At 44.7% G+C, this 25,097-nt stretch overlaps 2 protein-coding genes and 1 non-coding gene across 12 annotated transcripts in view; 1 reads left to right on the forward strand and 2 right to left on the reverse strand.

The window, feature by feature from the left end:
• Positions 1-3,864: 3,864 nt before the first annotated feature.
• LOC120364174 (small nucleolar RNA SNORD41) lies at positions 3,865-3,933 on the reverse strand. Its single transcript, XR_005579516.1, has one exon. It is a non-coding gene; the product is annotated as a small nucleolar RNA SNORD41 (small nucleolar RNA).
• A 9,276-nt stretch (positions 3,934-13,209) lies between these two features.
• On the forward strand, positions 13,210-20,369 carry OXA1L (OXA1L mitochondrial inner membrane insertase). The gene is made up of 10 exons (XM_003924341.4): positions 13,210-13,313; positions 13,796-13,954; positions 14,803-15,016; positions 18,362-18,505; positions 18,764-18,849; positions 19,032-19,196; positions 19,378-19,482; positions 19,590-19,752; positions 19,840-19,920; positions 20,006-20,369. Exons 1-10 carry the CDS (start codon positions 13,251-13,253, stop codon positions 20,149-20,151), a joined length of 1,326 nt encoding a protein of 441 aa, XP_003924390.1. The 5' UTR covers positions 13,210-13,250; the 3' UTR covers positions 20,152-20,369.
• Positions 20,370-22,203: 1,834 nt separating this feature from the next.
• Positions 22,204-25,097, reverse strand: part of SLC7A7 (solute carrier family 7 member 7) — a 48,164-nt gene continuing 45,270 nt past the window's right edge. For 9 of the 10 annotated variants that reach the window (XM_074393211.1, XM_074393210.1, XM_074393209.1 and 6 more), the window contains 5 exons: positions 24,810-24,913; positions 24,417-24,513; positions 23,330-23,479; positions 22,910-23,093; positions 22,204-22,693 (listed from right to left, as the gene is read on the reverse strand). In XM_074393211.1, the coding sequence (XP_074249312.1) occupies positions 22,587-22,693; positions 22,910-23,093; positions 23,330-23,479; positions 24,417-24,513; positions 24,810-24,913 (642 nt within the window). In that variant the 3' untranslated portion in view covers positions 22,204-22,586. Of the gene's footprint in view, positions 22,694-22,909; positions 23,094-23,329; positions 23,480-24,416; positions 24,514-24,809; positions 24,914-25,097 lie in introns of those variants that run through there. The other variant, XM_010335070.2, reaches the window with a different exon arrangement.

Below are 25,097 nucleotides of genomic sequence, written 5' to 3' on the forward strand. Positions count from 1 at the left end.
TTACAGAAAAGTTTGCTGATCGTGAAATTAAACTGACATTAATCCATTCTGTTACCAAACTAATCTTCCTAAAATGCCCTTTCTCTGGCCAGGCACAGTGGCTTATGCCTGTAATCCTAGCACTTTGGGAGACTGAGGCGGGCAGATCACGAGGAGTTTGAGACCAGCCTGGCCAACATGGTGAAACACCGTATCTACTAAAAATACAAAAATTAGGATTGGTACGGTGGCTCATGCCTGTAATCCCAGCATTTTGGGAGGCCAAGGCAGGCAGATTACAAGGTCAGGAGTTTGAGACCAGCCTGGTCAATATGGTGAAACCCCGTCACTACAAAAACACAAAAATTAGCTGGGTGTGGTGATGGGTGCCTGTAGTCCCAGCTACTTGGGAAGCTGAGGCAGGATAATCACCTGAATGCAGGAGGCAGAGGTTGCAGTGAGCCGAGATCACGCCACTGCATTCCAGCCTGGGTGACAGAACAAGATTCTGTATCAAAATAATAATAATAATAATAATAATACAAAAATTAGCCAGGCCTGGTGGTGCACACCTGAAATCCCAGCTACTTGGAGGCTGAGGCTGGAGAATCACTTGAACCCAGGAGGCAGAGGTTGCAGTCAGCCGAGATTGTGCCACTGCACTCCAGCCTGGGCAACAGAGTGAGACTCTGTCTCAAAAATAAAATAAAATAATAAAATAAAAATAAATAAAATACCTTCCTTGTGTCATTTTCATACCTTCAAATCATTCCTTATGTCTACCCAAAGTCCACAGCTTGTCATGATTCAATGTTTTCCCAAACTTGATGCCATGTTAAATCAATGTTTAAAACAATGATTTCGTGAGACAGTGAATATAACTTAATCAATGTTTAAAACAATGATTTCGTGAGACAGTGAGTATCATGCCCAGTACACAGTGAACAATCAATAATTAAGGTATCGGCTGGGTGTGGTGGCTCACGCCTGTAATCTCAGCACTTTGGGAGGTCAAGGCAGGCGGATCACCTGAGGTCAGGAGTTCATGACCAGCCTGGTCAACATGGTGAAACCCTGACTTCGAAAAAAAAAAAAAAGAAATAAAAATAAAAATAATAATAATAACTAAAGGTATAAAGGTATCAGTGAAGTTATTTCACGTACCCTCCTATTGCCATTTGCCATGTATCTTTCTAGTCTAGTCAGGCTTGCCCCAGTTTTTGTGTCTATATTACCAATAATATACCAATTACTTTTTAAACTAGTGTATAGGCTGAATTGTGTCTTCCCAAAATTTGTGTAAGTCCTAAGCCCCAGTACTTGAGAATGTGACTATATTTGAAGATAAGGTCTTTAAAGCATTGCTTAGGTTAAAATGAGGTGTTCTGGTGTTTCTTTTTTCAGGGTGGGCCCTAATCCAGTATGACTGGTGTCCTTGTAAGAAGGAGAAATTTAGGCATGTCAGGAGAAACATGTGCAGACAGAGGGAAAACCATGGGAAGACAGAGTGGGAAAGTAGCCATCTGCAAGCCAAGGAGTGGGGCCTCAGAAGAAGCCAAGCCAGCCAGACACGCAGTAGCTCACGTCTGTAATCCCAGCACTTTGGGAGGCCAAGGCGGGCAGATTACCTGAGATCAGGAGTTCGAGACCAGCCTGGCCAACATGGTGAAAGCCTATCTCTATTAAAAATAAAAAATTGCCGGGCGCAGTGGCTCATGCCTGTAATCCCAGCACTTTGGGAGGCCGAGGCGGGTGGATCACGAGGTCAAGAGATCGAGACCATCCTGGTTAACATGGTGAAACCCCGTCTCTACTAAAAATACAAAAAATTAGCTGGGCATGGTGGCACGTGCCTGTAATCCCAGGTACTCGGGAGGCTGAGGCAGGAGAATTGCCTGAACCCAGGAGGCGGAGGTTGCGGTGAGCCAAGATCGCGCCATTGCACTCCAGCCTGGGTAACAAGAGCGAAACTCCGTCTCAAAAAAATAAAATAAAATAAAATAAAATAAAATAAAAAATTAAGGGGCCGGGCATGGTGGCTCACGCCTATAATCCCAGCACTTTGGGAGGCCAAGGCAGGTGGATCACGAGGTCAAGAGATCAAGACCATCCTGGTCAACATGGTGAAACCCCGTCTCTACTAAACACACAAAAAAATTAGCCAAGCACGGTGGTGCGCGCCTGTAGTCTCGGCTACTTGGGAGGCTGAGGCAGAATTGCTTGAACCCAGGAGGCGGAGATTGCGGTGAGCCCAGATCACGCCATTGCACTCCACCCTGGATAACAAGAGTAAAACTCCGTCTCAAAATAATAAAATAAAATAAATAAAAATAAAAAATAAAAAAATAGCTGGGTATGGTGGCAGGTGCCTGTAGTCCCAGCTACTCGGGAGGCTGAGGCAGGAGAATCACTTGATCCCGGGAGGCGGAGGTTGCAGTGAGCCAAGATCGTGCCACTGTACTCCAGCCTGGATGACAGTGAGACTCCATCTCAAAAAAAAAAAAAGAAGAAGCCAAGCCTACTAGTACCTTGATCATAGACTTCTATCCTCCAGAAGTATGAGAAAATAAATTTCTGTTGTATAAGCAACCTAGTGCATGGTATTTTGGTATAGAAACTCTAGCAAACTAATACAAATGTTATCTAGGAGTATAAACAAAATATGACCCGGTGCGGTGGCTCAGGCCAGGTGCAGTGGCTCACGCCTGTAATCCCAGCACTTTGGGAGGTCAAGGTGGGCGGATCACGAGGTCAAGAGATCGAGACCATCCTGGCCAACATGGTGAAACCCCGTCTCTACCAAAAATACAAAAATTAGCCGGGCATGGTGGCACGTGCCTGTGGTCCCAGCTACTCGGGAGGCTGAGGCGGAAGAATTGCTTGAACCCAGGAGGCAGAGGTTGCAGTGAGCCGAGATTGCACCACTGCACTCCAGCCTGGCGACACAGCAAGACTCTGTCTCAAAAAAAAAAAAAAAAGTATATATATATATATATATATATATATATATATATAATCATTACAATAAATGTTAAAATTACAGAAAAATATAAAGATGGAAATAAAAATCACCTATAATTCCATCAACAAGTGAGAACCATCATAAAACATTTGAAGGCCAGGTATGGGCTCACGCCTGTAATCCCAACACTTTGAGAGGCTGTGGCAGGAGGGTCACTTGAGTCCAGGAGTTCGAGATCAGCCTGGGCAACATAGAGAGACCCTGTCTCTAGAAAATAAATAAATAAATTATATTAAAGTAAATTAAATGTTTGGAGTATTTTCTTCCAGGCTTTTTTCCTAAGATATGCATAGTTTTTCATTTTCACAAAATTACCATCATAACGTACTTATAGTTTTATATTCTGCTTCTTTTATATAATTATGAACATTTTTATTTAGTCGTGGACATTTTACCATCTTATCAAAAACATGTTTTGAAATGGCTGCATATTGTTCTATTAAATGAATATAGCCTAAATCATTTCTATTCCCCTACTGATTATTGATTAAAATGTAGATTGTTTCTATTTCTAATCATTTTATTTATTTTTCTTTTTTTTTGATGGAGTTTTGCTCTTGTTGCCCAGGCTGGAGTGCAGTGGCACAATCTCAACTCACCACAACCTCCTCCTGGGTTCAAGCAATTCTCCTGCCTCAGCCTCCCGAGTAGCTGGGATTACAGGTGCCTGCCACCATGCCCAGCTAATTTTTGTATTTTTAGTAGAGACTGGGTTTCACCATGTTGACTAGACTGGTCTCGAACTCCTGATCTCGTGATCCGCCCACCTCAGTCTCTCAAAGTGCTGAGATAACAGGCATGGGCCACCGCACCTGGCTATTATTCTTTATTTTTATCTGTTTTTGTCTTTTTTCAACTTGCCTTGGAGTCAGCCAGCACCAATACAAGAGAAATCAGTGTCACACAACAACCACAGGTGTCATCACTTCCCTCCACTTTTCATCTTTTTAGGGGTTTTTGTTTTGTTTTGAGACAGAGTCTCCCTCTGTTGCCCAGGATGGAGTGCAGTGGTGCAATCTAGGCTCAGTACAACCTCCGCCTCCATGGTTCAAGTGATTCTCCTGTCTCAGCATCCTGAGTAGCTGAGACTTCAGGCGCACACCACCATACCCAGCTAATTTTTGTATTTTTAGTAGAGACAGGGTTTCACCATATTGGTCAGGCTGGTCTCAAACTCCTGACCTCAGGTGACCCACCTGCCTTGGCCTCCCAAAATGCTGGGATTACAGGTGTAAACAACTGCACCTGGCCAATTTTCATCATTTTAAATCACACTGTAACTAACCTCTATAAACATAACTGTGATTAATTCCCTAAGTGGAAGTCTTTTTAAAGGAATTACAGGTTAAACTTTATTGCAAGCCAGTCTTCACAGTGTCCTCCCCATAACCCACTCATTGCTGCTTCCAGGTCTGCTGTCTTGCTCCCTCTGCCTGGAAGCACCAACCAAAATCTTACCAATGCTCCTCCTTCATAAATGTTCCCTGACTGTTATGGCCCCACATCAATTCCACCCTCAGTTAGCCTGTATTTTGTTACCTCAAACTTCATTGCACGCCTTACTTAAAAGTACTTTAATTACGGCATGTATAGCTATCTTCTCCATTTCTAGACATTAAATTCCTCAGGCATTTCTATATTATAAATCCCTCAGGCATTTTATAGTATATTCTATACTATAAATACCAAAGACACCTGTTCAGAAAAGCCCTTAAGCCTTCACTTTAGCTGATCTCTAGGCTCAAAGCAAGCCTCACTCAGTGTTGAAGAACTGTACCAGTACAGAGCCAATCTAGGGGAGTTAGCTGTTTTTTCAGATGTCCAATTTTCAACAAAAATTACAAGGCATATAAAGAAACAGGAAAACACCGTGCATTCAAAGGAGCAAAATTAATTGGTAGAAACCATTTCTGAGGACACCCAGACATTAGACTTACCAAAGACTTGAAAATTATCTCAAATTTGCTCAAAGAGCTAAAAGAAAATATGGACAAAAAACTAAAGAAAAATGGGACAATGGTATGTTAGCAAAATTAGATTACCAAGAAAGAGACAAAAATTGGCCAGGCACAGTGGCTCATGCCCATAATCCCAGCACTTTGGGAGGCCAAGGCAGGCAAATCATGAGGTCAGGCAATTGAGACCATCCTGGCCAACATGGTGAAACCCTATCTCTACTAAAATACAAAAAATCAGCCAGGCATGCTGGCATGCACCTGTAGTCTCAGCTACTCAGGAGGCTGAGACAGGGGAATTGCTTGAACCTGGGAGGCAGGGGTAGCGGTGAGCCAAGATTGCACCACTGCACTCCAAACTGGTAATAGAGCAAGACTCCATCTCAAAAAGAAAAAAGACGGCCGGGCGCGGTGGCTCAAGCCTGTAATCCCAGCACTTTGGGAGGCCGAGGCGGGTGGATCACGAGGTCAAGAGATCGAGACCATCCTGGTCAACATGGTGAAACCCCGTCTCTACCAAAAATACAAAAAATTAGCTGGGCATGGTAGCGCGTGCCTGTAATCCCAGCTACTCGGGAGGCTGAGGCAGGAGAATTGCCTGAACCCAGGAGGCAGAGGTTGCGGTGAGCCGAGATCGCGCCATTGCACTTCAGCCTGGGTAACAAGAGCGAAACTCCCTCTCATAAAAAAAAAAAAAAAAAAAAAAAAAAATGGGCCGGGCGCGGTGGCTCAAGCCTGTAATCCCAGCACTTTGGGAGGCCGAGGCGGGTGGATCACGAGGTTGAGAGATCGAGACCATCCTGGTCAACATGGTGAAACCCCGTCTCTACTAAAAATACAAAAAATTAGCTGGGCATGGTGGCACATGCCTGTAATCCCAGCTACTCAGGAGGCTGAGGCAGGAGAATTGCCCGAACCCAGGAGGCAGAGGTTGCGGTGAGCCGAGATCGTGCCATTGCACTCCAGCCTGGGTAACAAGAGCGAAACTCCGTCTCAAAAAAAAAAAAAAAGAAAGAAAAAAAGAAAGAGACAAAAATTGTAAAAAGGAGCTAAACAGAAATTCTATAGCTGAAAGATACAATAACTGAAATGAAAATTCACTACAGGAACTCAAACACAGATTTCAACAGACAGAAGAATCAGTGAACTTGAAAATAGGACAACTGAAATTTTCAAACCTGAGGAGCATAAAGAAGAGAAATAAAGAAAAGTAGACAGGCCAAGTGAGGTGGCTCACGCCTGTAATCCCAGCACTTTGGGAGACCAAGGCAGATGGGTCACTTGAGGTCAGGAGTTCAAGAACAGCCTGGCTAACATGGCAAATCCCCATCTCTACTAGAAATACATAAATTAGTTGGGCATGGTGATACGCGCCTGTAATCCCAGCTACTTGGAAGGCTGAGGCAGAATTGCTTGAACCCCAGAGGCAGAGGGTGTAATGAACCAAGGCTGTGTCATTGCACTCTAGCCTGGGCAACAGAGCAAGACTATCTCAAAGAAAGACAGAAAGAAAAGAAAAGAGAAAGGGAAGGGAAGGGAAGGGAAGGAAGGGGAGGGGAGGGGAGGGAAGGGAGGGAGAGAGAGAAAGAAAGAAAAAGAACGAAAGAGAGAGAGAGAAGTGGACAGAGACCAAGGGACTTGTGGAATACCATTAAGTAGACCAACATATGCCTTACAATTCCGAAAGAGGAAACAGAGACAGGGGCAAAAATATTATTTGAAGAAATGGTTGAAAATGTCCCTAATTTGATGAAATACACTAATCTACAAATCCAAGAATCTCAATAAACTCCAAATAACTTCAAAGAGATTCACAATGAAATACATTATAATCAAACTGTTGAAAGACAGAGAATCCTAACAGCAGCAAGAGAGAAGCAACTCATTATGTACAAGTAATCCTCAATAACACTATCAGTTGGAGTCAAGTCACTGAAGAAGAAAAAAAGACTATTAGCCATTTTCTCAGCAGAAACCTTGTATGCCAAAAGTCAATGGGATAATATATTTAAAGCGCTTTAAAAAAAAATAAAAACTGTCAGGACAGGTTTTGCTCTTGTTGCCCAGGCTGGAGTGCAGTGGTGCAATCTTAGCTTACTGCAACCTACAACTCCCGGGTTTAAGTGATTCTCTGGCCTCAGCCTCCCGAGTAGCTGGGACTACAGCTACAGGGATGCACCAAGGTAAGCAGATCACTTGAGCCCAGGAGTTTGAGACCAACATGGGCAACATGGCAAAATCCTATCTCTACAAAAATTAGTTGGGCATGGTGGCATGCACCTGTAGTCTCAGCTACTCAGGAGCCCAAGACAGGAAGATCACTTGAGCCTGGGAGGTCAAGGCTACAGTGAGCCATGATCACACCACTGCACTCCAGTCTGGGCAACTGGGAGAGACCCTATCGCTAAAAAAGAAAAGGAATTATGCAAAATCTACCCTGCCTGTGTTCTACAAAGGAAACAACAAAGCCTGAATAACAGCATATCTGTTTACACTATGGTTTGCTGAATATTTTAAGCCCACTATTGATACCTACCCCTCAGAAAAAAAGATTCTTATCAAAATATTATTACAGGCTGGGCACTGTAGCTCATGCCTGTAACCCCAACATTTAAGGAAGCCAAGGCAGGAGAATCACTTGAGTCCCAAAGTTCGAGACCAGCCTAGGCAACATAGCAAGACTCAGTCTCCATTAAAAAAAAAAATTACTGATCATTGATATTGCACCTAGTCATCCTATAGCACTGATCGAGACATTCAAGGAGACTAATGTTGTTTTCATGTCTGCTAACACAAAATCTTTTCTATAGGCAATGGATCAAGAAGTACTTTTGACTTTCAAGTCTATTATTTAAGAAATACATTTTGTAGCCAGGCATGGTGGCTCACGTCTGTAATCCCAACACTTCAGGAGGCTGAACCAGGTGGATCCCAAGATTAAGAGATAGAGACCATCCTGGCCAACATGGTGAAACCCATCTCCACTAAAAATATAAAAATTAGCTGGGCATGGTGGCATACGCCTCTGGTCCCAGCTACTTGGGAGGCTGAGGCCAGAGAATCGCTTGAACCCAGGAGGCGGAGGTTGCAGCGAGCCAAGATTGTGCCACTGCACTCCAGCCTGGGCAACAAGAGCAAAACTCCATCTCAAAAAAAAAAAAAAATTTGTAAAGCTATGGGTGCCAGAGATACAATTCCTATGATGGATCTGGGAAAAGTCAACTGAAAACCTTTTGGAAAGGATTCACCATCCTAGATGCCATTAAGAGCATTTGTGATTCATGGGAGGAGGTGAAAATATAAACATTAACAGGAGTTTAGAAGAAATTGATTCCAACTCTCATGGTTGATGTTGAGGGATCCAAGACTTCATGGAGGGATGTAACTAACTGCAGATGTGGCAGAAATAGCAAGAGAACTAGAATTAGAAATGGAGCCTGAAGATGTGACTCAGTGGCTACAATCTCATGATAAAACTTTAATAGATGAGGAGTTGCTTCTCCTAGACAAGAAAGTGGTTTCTTGAAATGAAATCTACTCCTGGTGAAGATGCTATGAAATGTTGTTGAAATAACAACAAAAGATTTAAAATATTACATAAACTTAATGGACAAAGCAGCAGGGTTTGAGAGGACTAACTCCAATTCTGAAAGAAGTTCTACTGGCCGGGCGTGGTGATTCATGCCTATAATCCCAGCACTTTGGGAGGCAGAGGTGGGTGGATCACCTCAGGTCAGGAGTTTGAGACCAGCCAGACCAACATGGCAAAACCCAGTCTCTACTAAAAATACAAAAATTAGCCAGGTGTGGTGGCATGCGCCTGTAATCCCAGCTATCCAGGAGGCTGAGGCAGGAGAATCGCCTGAACTCAGGAGGCAAAGGCTGCCATGAGCTGAGATCACACCACTGCACTCCTGTCTGGGCGACAGAGTGATACTCCATCTCAAAAAAAAAAGAAAAGAAAAGAAAGAAGTTCTACTGTGGGTAAAATCCTATCAAATAGCATCACATGCTATAGAGAAATCTTTCATGAAAAGCATAGTCAGATAGCCGGGCGCGGTGGCTCACGCCTGTAATCACAGCACTTTGGGAGGCCGAGGCGGGCGGATCACGAGGTCAAGAGATTGAGACCATCCTGGTCAACATGGTGAAACCCCGTCTCTACTAAAAATACAAAAAAATGAGCTGGGCATGGTGGCGCGTGCCTGTAATCCCAGCTACTCAGGAGGCTGAGGCAGGAGAATTGCCTGAACCCAGGAGGCGGAGGTTGCGGTGAGCCGAGATCGCGCCATTGCACTCCAGCCTGGGTGACAAGAGTGAAACTCCGTCCCAAAAAAAAAAAAAGAAAAGCATAGTCAGTTGACGCAGCAAAATTCATTGTTTTTTTTTTTGTTTTTGTTTTTTTTGAGACGGAGTTTCACTCTTGTTACCCGGGCTGGAGTGCAATGGCATGATCTTGGCTCACCCCAACCTCCGCCTCCTGGGTTCAGGCAATTCTCCTGCCTCAGCCTCCTGAGTAGTTGGGATTACAGGCACGTGCCACCATGCCCAGCTAATTTTTTGTATTTTTTGTAGAGACGGGGTTTCACCATGTTGACCAGGATGGTCTCGATCTCTTGACCTTGTGATCCACCCACCTCGGCCTCCCAAAGTGCTGGGATTACAGGCGTGAGCCACCGCGCCCGGCCTAAATTCATTGTATTTTAAGCCACCCCAACCTTCAGCAACCACCACCCTAATCAACGAATATCAACATTGAGGCAAGACCCTCCACCAGCAAAAATATGACTTGCTGAAGGCTCAGGTGATTGTTAATATTTTTAAGCAATAAAATATTTTCAAATTCAGGGATGTACATTGTTTTTTAAACATGTTATTGCACTTAAAAGACTGCAGTATAGTGTAAATATAACTTTTTTTTTTAAGAGATAGGGTCTTGCCATGTTGCCCACGTTGGTCTCAAACTCCTGAGATCAAGTGATCCACCTGCCTCACCTCCTAAAGTGCTGAGAGGCCTGAGCCACCAAGCCTGGCCAAACAAAACTTTCATATGCCCTGCAAAACAAACAAAGTGAGTCACAGTGTCCTGTGACTCACTTTTTTATGATATTGGCTTCATTGTATTGGTCTGGAACCCAAGGCACAGTATCTCTCAAGTTTGCTTGTGTATTTCAACTATTGTTGCACAACAAAGCACTCTAAAACTTAGTAACTTAAAACCACAATCATTTTATTTATTTGGTTGTAATTTTGCAACATGAACTCAAATAGCCTTTCTTTGCTCCACATGGAGTCTCACCTGAGGTGGTTCCAGTGGGCTGGAGAATCCACTTTTTTTTTTTTTTTTTTTTTTTTTTGAGACTAAATTTCACTCTTGCTGCCTAGGCTAGAGCGCAATGGCTCGATATCAGCTCACCACAACCTCCGCTTCCCGGTTCAAGCAAGTCTCCTGCCTCAGCCTCCTGAGTAGCTGCGATTACAGGCACGCGCCACCATGCCCAGCTGAGAATCCACTTTTTAAATGGCCTTCTTCACATGGCTGGCAAAAGTTGGTGATGACTGCTAGCTGAGGGTTCAACTGAGGCTATTAGCCCAAACCTCTGTGCTTCTTCACGTGGCTGGTTGGGCTTTTCACAGGATTGAAGTGTGAGAAGTCAAACTTCTAACACAGCAGCTGGCTTGCCGTGAATGCAAAATCAGTAACTATCAGGCTTTCTTAAGGCATAGGACCAAACTTGCATAGCATCACTTCTGACACATTCTACTGATTAAAGCAAGTTAAGGGACCTGCCAGACTCAAGAGAAGAGAACTCCTAAAAAGTTGCAAATAGTGGGAATCATGGTTCATTTGGGGCCACCAAAGTAGAAGTGTACCATAAGATAGTCACCCTGCAAAGTGCTCTGTAGCTGTGTATTTGTAATTACTTCTAACTGTATTGATATATATATATTTTTAAACAGAGTCTGGCTCTGTTGCCCAGGCTGCAGTGCAGTGAGGCGGTCTTGGCTCAATGCAACCTGTGCCTGGGCTCAATTAATTCTCCTACCCTCAGCCTCCTGAGTAGCTGGGATTACAGGCACGCGCTACCATGCACAGCTAACTTATTGTATTTTTAGTAGAGATGAAGTTTCACCAAATCCCAGCACTTTGGGAGGCCAAGGCAAGTGAACCTCGTGATTCGCCCACCTTGGCCTCCCAAAGTGCTGGGATTACAGGTGTGAGCCACTGCACCTGGCCACTATATTGATTTTTAAAAGTAATCTCTAAAAAAAAATCAATAAATTGCCGGGTGCGGTGGGTCACACCTATAATCCCAGCACTTTGGGAGGCCAAGGCAGGCGGATCACCTGAGGTCAGGAGTTCGAGACCAGCCTGACCAACATGGAGAAATCCTGTCTCATTCTAATAAATAAATAAATAATCAATGTTTACATATCAAAAATATATTAATGTTTAAGATAGCATCCAACATATGCAAGTGTTAGCATACACCACTAATTATAACTAAATCTATATTATATTTCTTTGCCTCCTATTTTTGCCATATCTGTCAGGTACATTCATAATCGTCCCAAATTAGCAGTCACTGAAATCATTTCAGGTTATTGTATCTTTTCGAAACTACAGTTTGTTGTTTAGAAAGTAATCTGCACATTGAAAGACAAGGGCCGGGTGCGGTGGCTCACACCTATAATCCCAGCACTTTGGGAGGTCGAGGTGGGTGGATCACAAGGTCAAGAGATTGAAACCATCCTGGTCAACATGGTGCAACCCCGTCTCTACTAAAAATACAAAAATTAGCTGGGCATGGTGGCGCGAACCTGTGGTCCCAGTTACTCAGGAGGCTGAGGCAGGAGAATTGCTTGAACCCTGGAGGCGGAGGTTGGGGTGAGCCGAGATCGCGCCATTGCACTCCAGCCTGGGTAACAAGAGCAAAACTCCGTCTCAAACAAACAAACAAAGCCAGGCGCTGTGGTTCACGCCTGTAATCCCAGCACTTTGGGAGGCCGAGGCAGGCATATCACGAAGGCAAGATACTGAGACTATCCTGGCCAACATGGTGAAATCCCATCTCTTTCCAAAAAAAAAAAAAAAAAAAGGAAAGACTTTGCAAGGGTTCAAATGTAATCAACTCCACCTTTCTGAGCAGTAACTTTTTTCTTCTCTGGAGATGAATGCTTTTAACTTAAAGAAAGACAACACCCAAGCAATAGATACTTAAGAGTCTAAACAATAAAGACCTTTAATTATCTTTTTTTTTTTTTGAGATGGAGTCTCACTCTGTCGCCCAGGCTGGAGTGCAGTGGCTCGATCTCCTCTCACTGCAACCTCTGCCTCCGGGTTCAAGAGATTCCTGCCTCAGCCTCCCAAGTAGTTGGAACTACAGGTATATGCCACAACACCCGGATAGTTCTTTGTTTTTTGGTTTTTTGTTTTGTTTAGTAGAGAGGGGGTTTCACCAAGTTGGCCATCCTGGTCTAGAACTCCTGACCTCATGATCCACCCACCTCAGCCTCCCAAAGTGCTTAGATTACAGGAATGAGCTACCGCGCCCAGCCAAGACCTTTAATTATCTTGCACAATAATGTCTGGAAATAGGTGGTTCCAGGCATGGTACAGCAGCTCAATGATATCAACAAGTATTCGGGTGTTTTCTAGCTTTGCTTTCAACCATCTTCAGCACGTGAGCTCTTCATCTCTAAACTTGTCCCCTCAGGGTCAGTCCTCACACAACTCCACTAACAGAAGAAAAAATGGAAAGGTGGAGTCTCCTCTGGAAGCTTTTTCTTTTTATTTGTGAGAAAAATATTTCCCAGAAGCTGCCTTCTCTTCATTTCTGTTAGACTCTACCCTCAAATTTCATTGGATCTGCAATTACAATATTACCTAGCAATAAGAATCGAACATCATTAAGTGGGAAAAAAAATCTTCCGCAAGTACAGCCAAGACTGTTCTGAGGATATTTTTAACCTAACAAATCAGAGGACAATCGCGACATTAGAGGAAAATTACCCAGGTTTACGCCATCACTAACGAGGATAGTTTTACGATGATAGCTAACCTGGCTCTTCAACTTCCTTTCAATCTCCAGAAAAGGCTCTCTGCGTGTTCACGGGTAACGTTGCTTTACAAATTTTTACCCGCTTCAAATATGGCCGCCAGTCTCGGTTCTCTTTTACCACGGGATCTGCGGCGACAACTCTGGCTACAGGCTCTCTTCCCAAAGTGCTTCCTCTCGCGTGGTTGTGGTTCTTAGCGCGCAGGCGCAAACGCGAGTCCTCTTCCGGTCAAAATGGCGATGAGACTGATGTGCGGACGCCGGGAGATTCTGCGCCTGCTACAGCCCGGGCGTCAGGTAAGGATTCCCCGGGGTTGAGCACCAGGATGCTCCCCTGACCCAGTGACCCAAGCCCCAGGACAGCTCGTGCTAGGGGTATGAATAAACCTGCTCACCGGGACCTGAATGTCATGACCTCTGGTCGTGTGAAGACGTGCGAGGGTTAGTCCCCCACTCTGTGGGCTCAGCAGCATGGTTTGGTTGTCAGCTCCTGAGAACTGGCTTCGCCTCTGGCGAGAGCTCCTCGGCCTCATTCTCAGGGTCCCCAGATGTGGGTCTGCGATAACTGAGGTGCGGGGAACCGGGGTTTGAGCTGCTTTCTCCAGCCGCCACCAGCTGCACGCCTTCGGGCCAGCAGTCTGCGCACGGTAATAGCAATCTCCTCACCTGTAGTAGCCGGCCGGCCTGCTTCTTGGAGTGAGCATAGTGAATGCTCTTTGCCCCCACGCTAGGATTTCTGCTCCGGGTAAAGGGGCTCCATCATCCCTTTACACGCTCAGGTCCACAGCGTCGCAGGGCCCTTGCAATGGCTCGGGAAACCGCTGACCCCGCGGCTCCTATTCCCAGCCGCTCAGTGCTGCCGTCGCCCACACTACCTCTTTGCGGCTCCCGGCCCCCGCAACTTCAGTACCTCTGCCATCTCGTTTGCAGAAGTCCAGGTAAGAGGTCTTTCGTCTCTGCAACATTAGTGGTGGTGTTTCCTGATTGGTTTCGTATTTTGTTTTGTTTGAGAGCAGGGGAAAGAATATAGGGCAGAGTTCTTGTCCACGTTCCACACAGCTCTCCAAAATGGTAACATCTCTGCTTAGGATGGATTTTCAATTCAGTGGGGAAATGATGGAGAGTACAACAAGAGAGATGTTATATGGTTTTCTGAGCTGTCTTAAAGAAAAGTAATTGTTTCATATTAATATATGGCCAAAATCATGATATTCATATGGTTGAAGTTTGGGAAACAGTAATATAAGAAATAACTTCCCAGCATGAAGGGAAGTCATGAAATCTTAAAGTAACTTCTACTCCTACCTATTGACAAAAATGAGATGTCCTTTTTTTTTTTTTTTTTTTTGAGACAGAGTTTCGCTCTTGTTACCCAGGCTGGAGTGCAATGGCGCGATCTCGGCTCACCGCAACCTCCGCCTCCTGGGTTCAGGCAATTCTCCTGTCTCAGCCTCCTGAGTAGCTGGGATTACAGGCATGCGCCACCATGCCCAGCTAATTTTTTGTATTTTTAGTAGAGACGGGGTTTCACCATGTTGACCAGGTTGGTCTCGATCTCTCGACCTTGTGATCCACCCGCCTCGGCCTCCCAAAGTGCTGGGATTACAGGCTTGAGCCACCGCGCCCGGCGAGATGTCCTTTTTAAGCTTGAATTCTGTGGACACTAGGCTAACCTGGAAGAACAAGAAGTAGAGAGAACAGAACCCAGTACTGAGTTGTCATAAGAGGGCCTTACTTTCTAAGTGTTCATTCTACTGAATATCATACAAGGCTTTTTTTCACACAGGTTCAGGCCCCTCCTGTTGTTCCTGTAACTCCCTCACCTACAGCAGTACCTGAGGTGGCTTCTGGAGAGACTGCAGATACAGTCCAAGCTGCTGCAGAAACGAGCTTCACTGAACTGGGGCTGGGTTCATACACCCCAGTGGGACTGATCCAGAACTTACTGGAATTTGTGCATGTTGAACTGGGCCTACCTTGGTGGGGGGCCATTGCTACCTGTAAGGGGAATATACCCTGGGACATGGGTTAGGGATAGAACTTCATCAATGGCAATTCTTTGAATGGATTCAGGAAGTAGTTGCAGAAGCTCTGGGGTCAGAAAAGCAGATGATTTCAAACGAGTGATAGAGGCTCATGATACCTAGATGCATTCTACCTATATTTCTTAAAAGAAATGTAGGGATTATAGGTATGAGCCACCATGCCTGGCAAAGGATTGATTTTAAGGTCTAAAGTGTCTGATGCAGAAAGGCCAAGTATAATAAAAGTGGATTTAGCAATGATGTCACTGGCAGTTATAATCTCTTATAATTCTTAAAGAGCATTATAAAACCACCAGATCATCTAGGATTCAACAAGTAGATATTTGAATACAAACATGGCGCTAGAGTAAGGGGATCTTATTAACAGTCATGAAGCTGTCCTGGTTTAGAAGAGTAGAAGGTCAGGTCAGGCACTTAAACCCCCAAATTGGGAAGCAACTCTCATTGCTGTTAAAAAGGCTAAAACTCTGCTTTGAATTCTGTGTCTGTTCTCCACCTTGCTCCATCAATTATCCCTTCCCTCTCCTGTGCCTTCAACGTTTTCTTCCTTACTGCCCTACCCTGAACATGTAAACATGCTCAAGCATACCCATGTGTTAGTTGGGGGAAAATTTCTTGCCTTCATTTTTAGTTCTCCTTTACCTACTACCCTATCTTCTTTCTTTGATGGCTGTTATTTATTTATATTTTGTTGCTGTTAATTTTTGTGGATACCTAGTAGGTGTATATATTTATGGGCTATATGAGATATTTTGATATAGGCATGTAAGGTTTAATAATCACATTATGGAGAATGAGATATCCATCCCCTCAAACATTTATCCTTTAAGTTAAAAACAATCCAATTATACTTTTTATTTTATTTTTATTTATTTATTGAAACAGAGTCTCACTCTGTCCCCCAGGCTGGAGTGCAGCGATGCAGTCTTGGCTCACTGCAACTTCCACCTCCTGATTCTCTTGCCTCAGCCTCCCAAGTAGTTGGGACTACAGGTGTGCCACCACGCCTGGCTAATTTTTACATTCTATTTTTTTTTTTTTAACCCATTAACCATCCCCAACCCTGATTATCCTTCTCAGCCTCTGGTAACCTTCTTTCTATTTTTTTTACCCATTAACCATCCCCAACCCTGATTACCCTTCCCAGCCTCTAGTAACCTCCTTTCTACTCTCTGCCTATTATTTCAATTGTTTTTATTTTTAGATCCCACAAATAAGTGAGAATATGACGATATTTGTCTTTCTGTGCCTGCCTTATTTCACTTAGTGATCTCCAGTTCCATCCACGTTGTCACAAATGACGGCTTCATTCTTTTGATGGCTGTTAATTAAAAGATTGCTTTGCATGGGCCAGGTACAGTGGCTCATACTTGTAATCCCAGCACTTTGGGAGGCCAAGGCAGGCGGATCACAAGGTCAGGAGTTCAAGACCAGCCCATCCAATATGGTGAAACCCCATCTCTATTAGAAAAAAATACAAAAATTGCTGGGTGCAATGGCTTATGCCTGTAATCCCAACACTTTGGGAGGCTGAGGCGGGCAGATCATGAGGTCAGGCGATCAGGACCATCTTGGCTAACACAGTGAAACCCCGTCTCTACTAAAATTACAAAAATTAGCTGGGCGTGGTGGTGCGCGCCTGTGGTCCCAGCTACTTGGGAACCTGAGATAGGAGAATCTCTTGAACCCTCGAGGCAGAGTTTGCAGTGAGCTGAGATCACACCACTGCACTCCAGCCTGGGCGACAGTGAGACTTCATCTCAAAAAAAATAAATAAAAGATTGCTCTGCATCCAGTGAGCCTACTTCTTTCCATTTACTCTGACTCTCAGCAGTCTGGCTTTGACTAATATCTCATCTGAACTGCCAGTGACATCATTGCTAAATCCACTTTTATTATACTTGGCCTTTCTGCATCAGACACTTTAGACCTTAAAATCAATCCTTTGCCAGGCATGGTGGCTCATACCCGTAATCCCAGCACTTTGGGAGGCCAAGGTGGACAGATTATAAGGTCAGGAGTTCAAGACCAGCTTGGCCAATATGGTGAAACCCTGTCTCTACAGTACTAAAATTAATCAGGTGTGGTGGCAGGCGCCTGTAGTCCCAGCTACTCAGGAGGCTGAGGCAGGAAAATCGCTTGAACCTAGGAAGTGGAGGTTGCAGCGAGCTGAGATCACAACACTGCACTCCAGCCTGGGTGACAGAGCAAGAAAATGTCTCTGTCTCAAAAAAATAAAAAATAAAGCCAGTCCTTTGGCTTTTATGATAATCTTTCCTGATTTTCTTCCTGTCTTTCTAACCGTACTTTTGCATCTCCAAATTATCTTATCTACTCCTTCAGTGCCAGTAGTCTGGGTTCTATCCTTAGCTCCCTTCTCTTTCCACTCCACATCATCCATCATAAAGTTGATAAAGCCTAAACCTATAACCTAGTTGTATTTGTTGGAATGACCAGGAAACATGAAGTGTGAGAAAAATGAAGGAACTAAGCCGGGCGCGGTGGCTCAAGCCTGTAATCCCAGCACTTTGGGAGGCCGAGGCGGGTGGATCACGAGGTCAAGAGATCGAGACCATCCCGGTCAACAAGGTGAAACCCCGTCTCTACTAAAAAATACAAAAAATCAGCTGGGCGTGGTGGCGCGTGCCTGTAATCCCAGCTACTCAGGAGGCTGAGGCAGGAGAATTGCCTGAACCCAGGAGGCGGAGGTTGCGGTGAGCCGAGATCGCGCCATTGCACTCCAGCCTGGGTAACAAGAGCGAAACTCCGTCTCAAAAAAAAAAAAAGAAAAATGAAGGAACTAAAGCAGTAGGCCACCAGATTACTTCCGACTCCAGGGATTTCTAGAACAATGGCTTTCAAACTTCATTCTTGGAACCAAGTTTTTTTGTGGTTTTTGTTGTTGTTGTTGTTGTTGTTGTTGTTGTTGTTTTTTGGTACACTGGGGCTACACATACAGTTTGATGGAACGGGGAGGCTCTTTTGGTCATAGAAAAGTTTGGAAGCTATTGATCTAGGAAAGTGCTTTCTGTCAGCTTTTTGTTTGAGGAAACAAACAGGATTCCTGATCATCTGCTTGGAGAAGTTAATGCCATACTTTTATGATGCCAAATCAGAGAACTGATTTGAGCCTTAAAGCAGCTAATTCATACCCCTGACCTTACTTCTGGGACTCAGGCATGAGTCACAGTATGGACAAGGCAAGAATAAAAGACCCTTTCAGTAAGGACCTAAAAACCTTCAACCTTCTAGCTGCAGAACTGCTTTAGTTTCACTCCAATTTTAGTTTGTGTTTTCCAGGTACAATCTTAGCCCGCTGCCTGATTTTTCCTGTCATCTTGAAGGGCCAGCGAGAGGCAGTCAAGAATCAAAATCACGCACCAGAAATCCAGAAGTTTACCACTCGAATCAAAGAGGCCAGGTTGGCTGGAGACCATGCTGAGTGTGAGTCATTTGCAGAATGAGTGTGGGAGAGGACCACATTTGCACTTTTCCTGACATTTTGCTGGGAGAAAGGAACAATGTAAATCAGAAGTTGACACAGTTAGGCAAGTTGTAAAGGTTTATCTGTTTCTTGGGCCCAGTGCTCCCAGGGACTGGCCAGGGTTGGTTAGAAATTTCCCAGGCCAGGTAGGTGATAAGGATGTTCACCTCCACTGACATAACTGTTAGCCCAACCATTAATTTCCTCTCACCTCACAGTTTACAGGGCTTCTGCAGAGATGTCAATTTACCAGAAAAAGCATGATATTAGCTTTTTTAAACCTCTAATTCTCCCTCTGACTCAGGTGAGCAAAAACATTTCCTTCCTTATTTCATCCTAAACCCATCAAATTTCCTCTCTATGTTTCATGTGCCCCAGGCCCCCAAAAAAGCAAACGGTGGTGGATTATACATGGCTTTGAGTAGTGGGGTGATGAAAATGTCTCCTCTGGTAAAGCACGCTGACACTGTTTATCTTGTGTAATAGGCCCCAATCTTCATCTCCTTCTTCCTGGCTTTGAGAGAGATGGCCCACCTTCCTGTGCCCAGCCTGCAGACAGGTGGCCTCTGGTGGTTCCAGGATCTCACAGTATCCGATCCTATCTTCGTGTTACCAGTGTTAGTCACTGCTACAATGTGGGTTGTCCTTGAGGTAAGCCTAAATTGGCCAAGTGCCAGGCCTGCAAAGTGAACTAGGATTGGAGGGTAAAGTAGTTGTACAGAATGGTCATCCTTCACTCGCTGAAGAAATAGAGTTGATGGGTAAGAGGTTAAGAAAAATTTGCTGAAACTAACATGCTTTTCCGACTTTTCCACCCTGCTGCTTTTGGCAGTTAGGTGCTGAGACAGGTGTACAAAATTCTGACCTTAAGTGGATGAGAAATGTGATCAGACTGATGCCCCTGGCAGCCTTTCCCGTAACTGTCCATTTCCCCACGGTATGTAATGCTTAATGGGCTTGGCTCCAAGGCCTTCTGCCACCCAGCCACCTAGCAAGCTGACCAGGGATATAGCTTCTGAGTCCTTTCTCTGTGTTCTCACCCAGGCAGTGTTTATGTACTGGCTCTCCTCCAATTTGTTTTCCTTGGCCCAAGTGTCTTGTCTCCGGATTCCAGCAGTACGCACTGTACTTAAAATCCCCCAGCGTGTCGTACGTAACCCTGACACTTTGGCTCCACGGGAAGGCTTTCTAAAGAGCTTGAAAAGAGGTAAGGGCTCGTCCTCTGTGAAACAGGACCAGGGAAAGTGGTCTAAAAACATGAATGGGACAGACTCTCTTGCTCCTCTTTACACAGGCTGGAAAAATGCTGAATTGATGCAACAGCAGCAAGAGCGAGAATACCGCATGCGGAATCACTTGGAGCTAGCAGCCAAGGGTAAATAGTCCTTTTGGACCAAATTCTGTCTTTTGTTTCTTCCTTTCTGTTGTTCATTGAGATTTGTTTTCTCTTCTCCCCTCAGGTCCTTTACGACAGACCTTTACCCACAACCCGCTCCTACAACCTGTAAAGAATAACCCTCCCAATATCCCTAGCAGCAGCAGCAGCAGCACCCGCAGCACCAGCAAACCAAAGTCAAAGTATCCCTGGCGTGACACACTTGGCTGACTTATGTTCCCTGCTCATTCTGGGAGGAACTCTGTCTCTTCAAAGATTCATCCTCAAACAAGACTTGACACTGTGTCCTTGTCCCAGTCCTAGGACCTGTGGCATACAGAGATTTCATTTTAAAAACTGATTTCATGACACACACTCATATTTATAAGACAGCACTGGGTAGCCAAGTGATCTTCCCATTCACAGAGTTAGTAAACTTCTGTACTACATGCTGCTTCCTGATACTTATTGAACAGGGAAATGAGTGTGTGCTTCAGAAAACTGAAGAATACCCAGCACTTTGGGAGGCCAAGACGGGTGGATCACCTGAGGTCAGGAGTTTGAGACCAGCCTGGCCAACGTGGTGAAAGCCCATCTCTACTAAATATACTAAAACAGGCACACGTGGTGGCACACACCTGTAGTCCCAGCTACTCAGGAGGCTGAGGCAGGAGAACCACTTGAACCCGGGAGGCGGAGGTTGCATTGAGCCAATATCATGCCACTGCACTCCAGCCTGGGCAACAGAGTGAGACTCTATCTCAAAAAAAAAAAAAAGTTTAAACTTCCAACCCCTACATATGTTCTATCCACATTTGGATTACAGTCATAAGAGGTGTGGCTGATAAGTTGAAAGTTGAGATTGTCTCTAAATATAGTATCCTTATTTCTTAATCCAAGGTTACTTTAAAAATTTCAAGAAGTAGATATATGCAAATTCTTAGTGATAATTAAGAATGACAGTTCTGGCTAGGCGTGGTGGCTCACTCCTGTAATCCCAGCACTTTGGGAGGCCGAGGTGGGTGGATCACGAGGTCAAGAGATCGAGACCATACTGGTCAACATGGTGAAACCCCATCTCTACTAAAAATACAAAAAATTAGCTGGGCATGGTGGCACATGTCTGTAATCCCAGCTACTCAGGAGGTTGAGGCAGGAGAACTGCCTGAACCCAGGAGGCGGAGGTTGCTGTGAGCCGAGACCACGCCATTGCACTCCAGCCTGGGTAACGAGAGCAAAACTCCGTCTCAAAAAAAAAAAAAAAAGAATGACAGTTCTGGGCTGGGCAAGGTAGCTCATGCCTATGATCTCAGCACTTCAGGAGGCTAAGGCGGGAGGATCACTTGAGTCGAGGAGTTTGAGACCAGCCTGGGCAATGTGGTGAGACTTGCCTCTACTAAAAAATTAGCCGAGGCCGGGCGCAGTGGTTCACGCCTATAATCCCAGCACTTTGGGAGGCCAAGGCGGGTGGATCACGAGGTCAAGAGATCGAGACCATCCTGGTCAACATGGTGAAACCCCGTCTCTACTAAAAATACAAAAAAAAATAATAAAATAAATTTTAAAAAATTTTTAAAAAGCCAAGTGTGGTGGTCCTTGCCCACAGTCCCAGCTACCTGGGAGGCTGAGGTAAGAGGATAGCTTAAGCCCAGGTGGTTGAGGCTGCTGAAAGCCAAGATCATGGTGCCATATATACTCCAGCCGTGGCCGCAGAGCAAGATCCTGTCTCAAAAAGGAAGTTGATGTATTTTTATGTAACAATCCAACATTTCACTAGAGCATTTAGGTGTTCTGTTGTCTGCCTTTGTGTAGACCCTGGTTTTATCAGCCTTCAGCAGCTAACTTGAGAGAGAAGAGATACACTTTCAAGCATAAGATTGTTTTTAGTCTTTGTGTTTTTAGGCTAATGGGAGCTGTCCTAGAGATACTATACAAAATGAAGCCAGGCCAGGCACAGTGGCTCACACCTGTAATCTCAGCACTTTGGGAGGCCGAAGTGGGTGGATCACCTGAGGTCAGGAGTTCAAGTCTAGCCTGGCCAATATGATGAAACCCCATCTCTACTAAAAATACAAACAGCCAGGTGGGGTGCTGCATGCCTGTAATCCCGGCTACTCTGGAGGCTGAGGCTGGAAAATTGCTTGAACCCAGGAGGCAGAGTTTGCTGTGAGCCACAAAAATAACCCCACCTCCCATAAGGATCACACCTCTGCACTCCAGTCCAGCCTGGATGACACAGCAAGACTGTCTCAAAAAAAAAAAAAAAAAAAATGAAGCCAGTCAGACTAGGAACATAATCTTTTATTGCCATCCAGCACCTGTGACAGCTTCATGTCTCTCTAAAAGACAGGGAATTGGAGTTTTGTGGGTCATTTTAAAGGAAAAGAGTAGGTAGGCATATTCAGGTGCTACTAAAACAACCAAGCTCACTCCTGACATGCTCCTCCCCACAGTGTGCTTTATTGTCCTCTTTAAAAGTCTGGAACAGTATGTAGCAAAACAAATAAATTACTTTGCATTTCAAAAAGTAAATTCAGAGGTTGAAGCTGCCTAGGCTGGTCTTCTGGACAGGTGCCTCCAAAGAAGTGAGCTTTCCTTTTCAACTTCCTTAGCTCTAGCCATAGACCAGAAACCCCTTCTTTCCACATCAGGATTCCAGGTGGTATTTAGTTAGACTTGGGATCCCGTTGCTTGGGTATCTCTCCTCCATCTTCCAAATCCATTTCTGCAGCAACTGACATACACAGGATCTGGAGGTACGTTGTGGCAGACCCTCCAAAGAGAAATTTGAGTTGGAATTGAGAAGAGGTCAACTGGGCTGAGTTCAAGAGTCATTAAATGGAAATGGGCTTGAGGGGAGTGATTCCATTAAGCCAAAGAGTTAATAAGAAGGGACTATGGCAAAGATGTCTTTGGAGCCTAGATTTAGAGAGAAAGGCAGAAACCAAGCTTTACAATAGCTGAGCTAACTTAAGGATGCAAGGCTTACCCACAATCCTACGGAGGTAAAGAGGTCGCTTGTGTTCTGGCACTCTGATGATGAGGAAGTAAAAGGGCAGGCCTGAGAGGGCAATGGCAATGCCGATGAGGGAGTTGATGGTATCACTGTAAAGTGGAACAGCCACCAGGAAGATGGTGCAGAGGCAGAATACAACCGGGAAGAAAACGCTGAGCTAGGGGCACAGGAAACACAACTGGGGTGGACCGCTCAGGATTCTTAACAGCTACAATAACCACACCTCCCCTAAGGATTAGCACACCGAGCCTTCTTCCCATACCTTTAATTTCAACACCTACTAACCACTAAGTCCCAGGCAAAGGTTTCTAAATAAACTCTCTTGTAATGGTCCCCTATAGTAGCAACTCTAGCTATTTCAGATGGAGCAGAGATAGGATGGAGGTGCCTTACCTTGAGGGGACGAGGTCGATCAGGCTCCTTCCAGCGCAGATAAAGCTGACCCACAATAGAGAGCCCCACAAAGAACCAGTAGCTGAAGCTGTAGTAGTTAATGAGCTGGAAGATATCCTCCACGCACAAGTAGATCAATGCCATGATACCCTGTAAGTGAGAGCCCAAGTCAACTCCTCTCAGGGCCTTCGTTACTCTAAGGGCTTTGCACTCCCTTTATGCCCCACAAATCCATCCCCCATCAGTCCTCAGAGTCTCCTGGTTCTCTTGTTTTTACTCCCTTTAACACCCAAGTTTCAGTACCTTATCCCCTCTCTTATAAGTCAGTAGTCTCAACTGGTTTTTCAACCCATTTTTCAAGTTAACCCAGTATAAAGCAAGTGCAAAAGAATCCCTCGAAAGTCTTGCATAGGACCCTCTTCATAATGGCTCCAACCTACAATAATGTCCAGCTCTTATCTACTACTGCATGTTGGGTATCCCTAGTCCAAAAATCCAAAATGCTCCAATGAGCGTTTCCTTTGAGTGTTAAGTCAACGCTCAAAAAGTTTCAGATTTTTAGAGCATGTCAGATTTTGGATATTCAGATTAGAGATACTCAACCTGTATTAAAACTCATACTACTTTACCAAAGGATTTGCTATTTCTCCTACCTAAAACCCATCCCATCTTACCATTTGCAACCCTAGCCATCAAGATGCACTTTTCTGAGAACACTTTGATAGATTTTAAGATATAATGCACTTCAAGAAATATTCCTTCATTCACCCTCTACTCCATGGAAATGATCATTTCTTCTCTTAAACACCATATTACTTGCTATCTATCATGGCAATCAGTCATTACAATGTAGTCCATGTACTTTATACCTTATCTTAACAGCAGAGGTGTACCATTCCTTAGAGCATTTGGATTCTCCCAGTAGCAGCTAGCATAGTGCCTTGCCCATGGTGAACATTCTGATCCACCAATAGTTTTTCTATCAGAATCTATTTTAGAGCTTTCAGGAAGCTAGAACAGTCGCTTCTACTGTTACTAAAGTTTCCCCCACAATCTGGCTTTCAGTCTCATCCTTGAGCTTACTTACATTGAAGAGCAGAGAAGGCACTGGTGTGAACCGCTCAACATGGATCATGCAGATGGCATCAGGGAGATGGCCTTCTCTTGAGCCCACAAAGAAAAGCCTATATTAGGTAAAATAGGAGAAGCTGAGAAAAGTGGTGGACACAGTGCAGCCTGGTTCACCTGCCACATGGCCCTCCCTCTCTGCCATCTCTTCCTTCAAAAGTGTTTGAATGATATGGACTGGAGATCAGTAATGAGATTAATGACAACTGCAGGCTTCTACTAGAAACAAGAAGAAAGAGGTTGTGGTATCAGTTGGAGAACACAGATGATTAAAGTCCAGGTCCTGAAAGTTCTACAGTCCACTGCCATAGCTCTTCAATGATACACCCCCCACAAAAGATGCCACTCTTACCTAGAAGCAGCCACAATGGAGGCATTGAGGCCACCAAAGCAGGATAATGCAACTGATAATGGAATTATCCAGTTAAATATTCCAAATATCTGATCTGCGAAAGTCTAAAGGAAAAGATTGGAAGAGTCAGCAGGATCTAAAAGGGATGAAAGACACGGATGGGAATGCCCCCTACCAGGAATCCAACCCCTCTTCCACAGTGGGGATAACAGGGCCTTCTTGCAACTCCCATATCCTAAATGAACTTTCAAGACTGTCTACCCACTTTCCAGGACTTTCAAAAGCTGG

This window comes from Saimiri boliviensis, chromosome 2 (assembly GCF_048565385.1).
Source record: "Saimiri boliviensis isolate mSaiBol1 chromosome 2, mSaiBol1.pri, whole genome shotgun sequence".
In the NCBI taxonomy this organism is placed as follows: domain Eukaryota; kingdom Metazoa; phylum Chordata; class Mammalia; order Primates; family Cebidae; genus Saimiri; species Saimiri boliviensis.